Source organism: Hipposideros armiger, unplaced genomic scaffold (assembly GCF_001890085.2).
Source record: "Hipposideros armiger isolate ML-2016 unplaced genomic scaffold, ASM189008v1 scaffold_897, whole genome shotgun sequence".
Taxonomy (NCBI): domain Eukaryota; kingdom Metazoa; phylum Chordata; class Mammalia; order Chiroptera; family Hipposideridae; genus Hipposideros; species Hipposideros armiger.
This window is the reverse complement of record NW_017732247.1, coordinates 179,453-185,246: the sequence shown is the minus strand read 5'-3', so window position 1 is coordinate 185,246 and position 5,794 is coordinate 179,453. Positions and strand designations below refer to the sequence as shown.

Below are 5,794 nucleotides of genomic sequence, written 5' to 3'. Positions count from 1 at the left end.
CGCAGCGCCTGGGTCAGCCTGCCCCCAGCCGTCCCGCGGAGAGAAGTGCGCGCTCTCCGCTGACGGCGGACGTGCCGCGTCCCCTGCGCCCCAGGGCAGGTGCAGACCCGCGAGTGCATCGAGGCCGTGATCCGCTTCGCCTTCGAGGAGCGCCTCTTCCTGATGGCTGATGAGGTACTGGCAGGGGAGCGTGGGGTGGGCGGGGGCAGCAGCGGGCGCCTCCGGTGACGCCGTCGCCCGTCCAGGTGTACCAGGACAACGTGTATGCCGAGGGCTCGCAGTTCCACTCGTTCAAGAAGGTGCTCATGGAGATGGGGCCGCCGTACGCGGCGCAGCAGGAGCTCGCCTCCTTCCACTCGATCTCCAAGGGCTACATGGGCGAGTGCGTGTGGGCCGGGAGGGCGGGTGCTCGCGGACCCCCGCCTCTTCCGGCCCTGCCCCGACGCCCACCCTTGTCCGCAGGTGCGGGTTCCGCGGCGGCTACGTGGAGGTGGTGAACATGGACGCCGCGGTGCAGCAGCAGATGCAGAAGCTGATAAGTGTGCGGCTGTGCCCACCCCTGCCCGGCCAGGTCCTGCTCCACGTGGCGGTCAGCCCGCCCGAGCCCTCGGACCCCTCCTTCGCGCAGTTCCAGGCGGTAAGCAAGAGGGAGTGTGGAGGGGCGGTGAGCAGGCGAGGACTGCGGGGGCGTGGCGCCCCCTGACATGGCCTGACGGCCTTCGATCCGCAGGAGAGGCAGGTGGTGCTGGCCCAGCTGGCGGCCAAGGCCAAACTCACGGAGCAGGTCTTCAATGAGGCTCCTGGCATCCGCTGTAACCCGGTGCAGGGCGCCATGTACTCCTTCCCGTGCATGCAGCTGCCCCCGCGCGCGGTGCAGCGCGCTCAGGTGCGGCGCGGGGTGGGCGGGGCGAGGCTCGCGGTAGAGGGGCGGGGTCTGGGGCGCCCCGTTTTCACCGCCCGGCCCGCCCCTTGCCCGCCCCCAGGAGCTGGGCCTGGCTCCTGACATGTTCTTCTGCATGAGCCTGCTGGAGGAGACTGGCATCTGTGTGGTGCCTGGCAGCGGCTTTGGGCAGCGCGAAGGCACCTACCACTTCCGGTGAGGCCCGCCGCACAGCCCCGCCCTGCGACTCCCAGTGCTTCGCTTACCTTCCTCCCCTCTTTAGGATGACGATTCTGCCCCCCATGGAGAAGCTGCGACCCCTTCTAGAGAAGCTGAGCCAGTTCCACACCAAGTTCACCCGCGAGTACTCCTGAGTACTGCCGGGGACCAGGCCGGGCGACCCTGGACTGATGGAGCTCTGGGCCTTGGGAGGGCTTCTGAGCCTTCGGGACCCGCTGCCTGTGGGGCTGGGCTCCTGCCTCTCTGCAGGCCTCTAATAAAGCTGTGACGCGGCCTGACTGCTCGGTGGCCTGCACACCTCCCCCGCCTTTGTCTCCTGATTGCCCTTCTGCGCTGGGGTTCTGTGCAGGCCTGGGGACCCAGCCCTAAGCGGAACACTGGCCTGCCACCAGAAGTGGTCAAGGAGTGCTCCCAGAAGACGTGACCTGCTACAGCTCCAGTACCTTCCATGGGCTCAGGATGAAATCTTGGTTCTCCTAATTGCTACCTGGGGCTGCTGGTGGTGCAGCCCCACCAAGAGCAGGGAGGGGAACAGGACGAGCGGGTCTCACTCTGCCTGTGCTGTTTGAAGCGTGTAGTGGGTGTGTGTGACATCCCAGTGCAAACGCAGCCCTTGGGCTGTGGACAGGGAGAAGCGGCCTCCACAAGCTGGAGCACCGAGGGCAGGTGGGGGTGAAGAGCAGGTAGAGGCTGGGGCGAGCTGGACTGGGGCACCCAGCGGGGAGGGGGCAGGTGGTCAGCCCTGTGCCCTTGCCCCTGGAACACAGAGATGAGCACCTACTGTGTGCATGCCAGAAACTGTTGTGGGTCAGTGCACAAATGGTCCTTGGAGGTGGGCAGGGTAGTCCCTATTTTATAGATTTGGGCCTCCAAAATATGTAGAAATGACAGGAAACCCACTCAAAATGGCCACAGCGACTGAGGGAGTCGTTGGATCAAGTTCCTGCAGGTGGGTAGAAGGTTGGGCCAGCTTTAGGGACCCGGCCTTGGTGTCAGTGCTGGCCAAGGCCCCAGCAGCTTTATCTACTCAAGAGGCCATTCTCACCCACGGCCCATGCCCCACAGGCACAGCTCCGGACAGGAGGGGTCTCAGGAGACCCCCCACATCCAGCTTACCCTTGGACAGGCCTCTTGGCAAGGCCTGCCTGGCCAGGCTCTCCTGGCTTTGTCACTGGACACTAGAGGGTACTGCAGGCAGGAGCTGGCTGAGCCTGGGCACTGACCTTTGCACAAACCTACCTTCCATGGCCTGGGGAAGCTGCAGAAACCACAAGCTCAGCGGAGATGAGGGGAAAGGGGCAGACGTATGCTGGGGCAGGCAGTGGAAACTTAAGAGGCCAGCTCCTCCAACGAGGTTGCTGGGGAGACCCCCACAGCCACAGCAGCAACCAGGCTCCAGGTGAGATACCAGGAAGCACTTCTGGAGAGTTAGGGTCTGGGTCCAGTTGGTCTGGGGGCCGGATCTGATAACCCAGGGAGGCACCAGCATAGGTCCCGGTTTGCCGCTTCCTACGTTCGAGGCCGGCCCTCCCTGGCACCGCAGCTGCCCATGGCAGCCCCGCAAAGCAGGGCGGCCTGTGTCCGCGATTCACCGGCAGCACCCAGGTTGGCCACCGGGGGCGCCCGAGGACTGCCGGCGCTCTGGCCCGCTCGGGAGCTCTATGTCCCCGCGCGCTCAGCCGAGCGGTGCCGGGAGCGGAGGGCGGCCTGCGGTCCTGAGGGGTACGAGCGCATCCAGGATCCGAGGGCGCGAGTACGGAAGCCAGCCAGTACAACCCTAACGCCACCTGGCACAGCCCAAAGATCATGCTGCCGTGTGACGCCTGACCTCACCCTGACCGGACCAAACCACACGCGGAACCGCTCTGCCCTGACTGGGTGCGACCTCCGATCCCACCCCAGGCCCGGCCTTGAACTCAGCTCCAGCTACCAGAGCCTGGGACCGAGCCGACACGGAGCGCTGGCCATGCATGGGAAGCTGCTGCCGCTGGCCGGCCTCTACCTGGTGCAGGGCCTGCCCTATGGGCTGCAGTCTGGCCTGCTGCCCATGCTGCTGCGAGCTGGTGGCCTCTCCCTGACACGCGTGGGACTGACCAAGGTGCTGTATGCCCCGTGGCTGTTCAAGTTGGTGTGGGCCCCACTGGTGGACAGGCGGGGCTCCCCGAGGGCCTGGTTGACGCTCAGCACGGCTGCCCTGGGCCTGGTGTGTGGGCTGCTGGCAGCCCTGGCTCCTGTCCAAGCTGGCCAGGCCGGGCTGCCTGTCACCGTGGCGGGGCTGCTTCTGTTACTGAACCTGGGTGCAGCCGTGCAGGATGTGGCCCTGGACACGCTGGCCGTGCAGCTCCTGGAGCCCGGGGAGCTGGGGCCAGGCAACACTGTGCAGGTTGTCGCTTACAAGCTGGGGGCGGTGCTGGCGGGGGGTGGGCTGCTGGCCCTTGTGCCCGCCCTCTCCTGGCCCCTGCTCTTTCTGCTCCTGGCCGCCACCTACTGGCTGGCTGCTGTCCTGGCCTGGGTAGCGCCTGCCTTGCAACAACTACCCAGGCCTCCGCCCTCAGAACCAGCCCCCCACACCCTGCACCTTGGAGACTTGCTGGCCGTGTCTGGGACCCTGTGGACGATGGGCTTTGTGCTCACTTACAAGCTGGGTGAGTGAGGCTTTCAGTTAGGCAACAGCAGGGGTGGGGGTCGGCCCTCTTCCTGGGGTTGTCTGACACCCAGTTAACGGTGTCTCCCAGGATCTGTAGCCCAGGACAGGCAGGGCAATGACCTGGCTGGGGAGCAGGAGGCCCCAGGTGGGGGCAGGAGGTGGGCTGCCCTGCTCACGTTTTCCCCACAGGTGAGCAGGGTGCTGGCAGCCTGTTCCCACTCCTCTTGCTGGACCGAGGCTTCTCTACTCTGGAGCTGGGGCTGTGGAATGGTGTGGGCACTGTGGCTTGCTCCATTGCTGGCTCGTCTTTGGGCGGGGCCCTGCTGACCAAGCACTGGTGAGCCTTCCTGAGCCTGCCTAGCCCACCTGCTCAGCCCCTGATCTGCCCCACACACCCTGACCTGCCCAGTCTCCCCACCCCAGGCAGCTGCTGCCCCTGCTGAGGTCAGTTTTTTGGTTCTGTCTCGGGGGCCTGGCCTGCCAGACTACCCTCCTCTTCTACCTGGACACCCCAGGGGCCAGGCTGGGCCCTGGCACAGCTCTGAGAGGTGAGGGGCTGGCCTTGGGGGGAGGAGCATGGGCCCTGGGCCCTGCTGACCTCAGTCCCCTCAGGGGCAGCCTTGTTGAGCCTGTGCCTGCAGCACTTCCTGGGGGGCCTGGTCACGACCGCCACCTTCACACTGATGATGCGCTGCAGCCAGCTGGCACCCAGTGCGCTGCAGGTGAGAGGTGGGGTTGGGATGCTAGGGGCTGCAGGGCTGGGGTCCCACCAGGTCCTGACCTGATTGCCCCCCCGCCCCAGGCAACACACTACAGCCTCCTGGCCACACTGGAGCTGCTGGGGAAGCTGATGCCGGGCACGCTGGCGGGAGCCCTGGCCGACAGCCTGGGGCTGCCCCTCTGCTTCTCCTTCTTCCTTGCCCTCTCAGCCATTCCTATCGTGTACCTGGGCCAGGCGCCCAGCACCCTGGCCTGAGCTGGGCGGCAGGACTGGTCAATAAAGGCGAGCGAGAGTGGCCTGGCTGTGTCTGTTTGGGACACGTGGTGTCCTCAGGCTGTGGGCACTGCCCCACTGGAAAGGAGGATCCCTAAAAACAAACTGAGCATCTTTTATTCCGCATTTTGGGGCCTCCATGTCCCCACCTTCCTGGCAGTGGGCTTTGCCCAGGGTGGTTCACTGTCCTGGCCACCAGTGTCCCCTTGTTTTTGCCTCGATGAGCGGCTGCACCTGATGCCGTCCATACTGTGACACAGCCCTGCTCATGCCTGTGACGTGGGGGGGGGGCAGTCAGTGGCCCCACAGCAGGACCTCCTCAGTGGCCAGGCGCATCAGGGCATGGAAGCTGAGGTGCAGGTATCTTCTCCAGAAGCGCCGGTCCCGCCCATACACCTGGGCCGGGTAGCAGGGGCTTCCTGCAAGGGAATAGAGACCAAGGCCTGAGGACCGCCGCCTGGCACCCAGCCCACTCCTTTTGGGGCTAAGCCTCCCCAGCCTCACCGATGCCATGGAAGATGCGGGCCACAGCCCTGCCTGAGAACTGCTGCTCTGGCCATGAGGACAGGAAGTGACGGATGTCCTTGCGAATCTGGGGCTCCCAGTCCTGGAACTGCATGGAAAGGGGGGGTGGGCGGTGCAGTCAGGTAAAACAAAGCTTCCATGGCCCAGGCCCTCTGCCGCCCCCAGCAGAGCTGGCGCGCACCATGGCCTGTCCCGGCTCTGGGCCCTGCTCGTTGTGCATGTCCCCTGGCCCCTCCTCATGGAAGTAGTGGCCAAGCAGGGCCTTGAGGCTGGCACTGCGCTCCTCGTCCGGCTGCTCCAGGCATGGCCCGCAGCTGGGGAAGGCAACACTGTGGAGGACAAATAGAGCTGCAAGCTGCCCTGGATAGGGGGGAGCCCCGGGCCCTGCTGCGCCCCTGCACCTGTGGAATGCCTGGGAGACACGGTGCAGGCGGGCCAGGCCCTCGCACTCTTGGGCCTGCACGCGGCTGTACAGGAAGTCGCAGATCTGGTCCTTGTCCTGGGCTGT

General features: G+C 65.7%; 3 protein-coding genes across 6 annotated transcripts in view; 2 read left to right on the top strand and 1 right to left on the bottom strand.

The window, feature by feature from the left end:
- GPT (glutamic--pyruvic transaminase) overlaps positions 1 to 1,421 on the top strand; it is a 5,471-nt gene extending 4,050 nt beyond the window's left edge. For 3 of the 4 annotated variants that reach the window (XM_019630192.1, XM_019630189.1, XM_019630191.1), the window contains exons 7-12: positions 95 to 174; positions 246 to 382; positions 463 to 637; positions 731 to 886; positions 984 to 1,096; positions 1,164 to 1,421. In XM_019630192.1, coding sequence (XP_019485737.1) covers positions 95 to 174; positions 246 to 382; positions 463 to 637; positions 731 to 886; positions 984 to 1,096; positions 1,164 to 1,254 — 752 coding nt within the window. In that variant the 3' untranslated portion in view covers positions 1,255 to 1,421. Of the gene's footprint in view, positions 1 to 94; positions 175 to 245; positions 383 to 462; positions 638 to 730; positions 887 to 983; positions 1,097 to 1,163 lie in introns of those variants that run through there. The other variant, XM_019630190.1, reaches the window with a different exon arrangement.
- A 99-nt stretch (positions 1,422 to 1,520) lies between these two features.
- SLC33A2 (solute carrier family 33 member 2) lies at positions 1,521 to 4,785 on the top strand. The gene is made up of 5 exons (XM_019630211.1): positions 1,521 to 3,765; positions 3,957 to 4,104; positions 4,191 to 4,315; positions 4,380 to 4,489; positions 4,570 to 4,785. The coding sequence occupies exons 1-5, from the start codon at positions 2,670 to 2,672 to the stop codon at positions 4,741 to 4,743; spliced, it is 1,653 nt and encodes a 550-aa protein (XP_019485756.1). The 5' UTR covers positions 1,521 to 2,669; the 3' UTR covers positions 4,744 to 4,785.
- Positions 4,786 to 4,862: 77 nt separating this feature from the next.
- The window catches only part of RECQL4 (RecQ like helicase 4), an 18,066-nt gene continuing 17,134 nt past the window's right edge, over positions 4,863 to 5,794 (bottom strand). The window contains 4 exon segments of the mRNA XM_019630126.1: positions 4,863 to 5,180; positions 5,266 to 5,374; positions 5,468 to 5,615; positions 5,688 to 5,790. Coding sequence (XP_019485671.1) covers positions 5,056 to 5,180; positions 5,266 to 5,374; positions 5,468 to 5,615; positions 5,688 to 5,790 — 485 coding nt within the window. The 3' untranslated portion in view covers positions 4,863 to 5,055.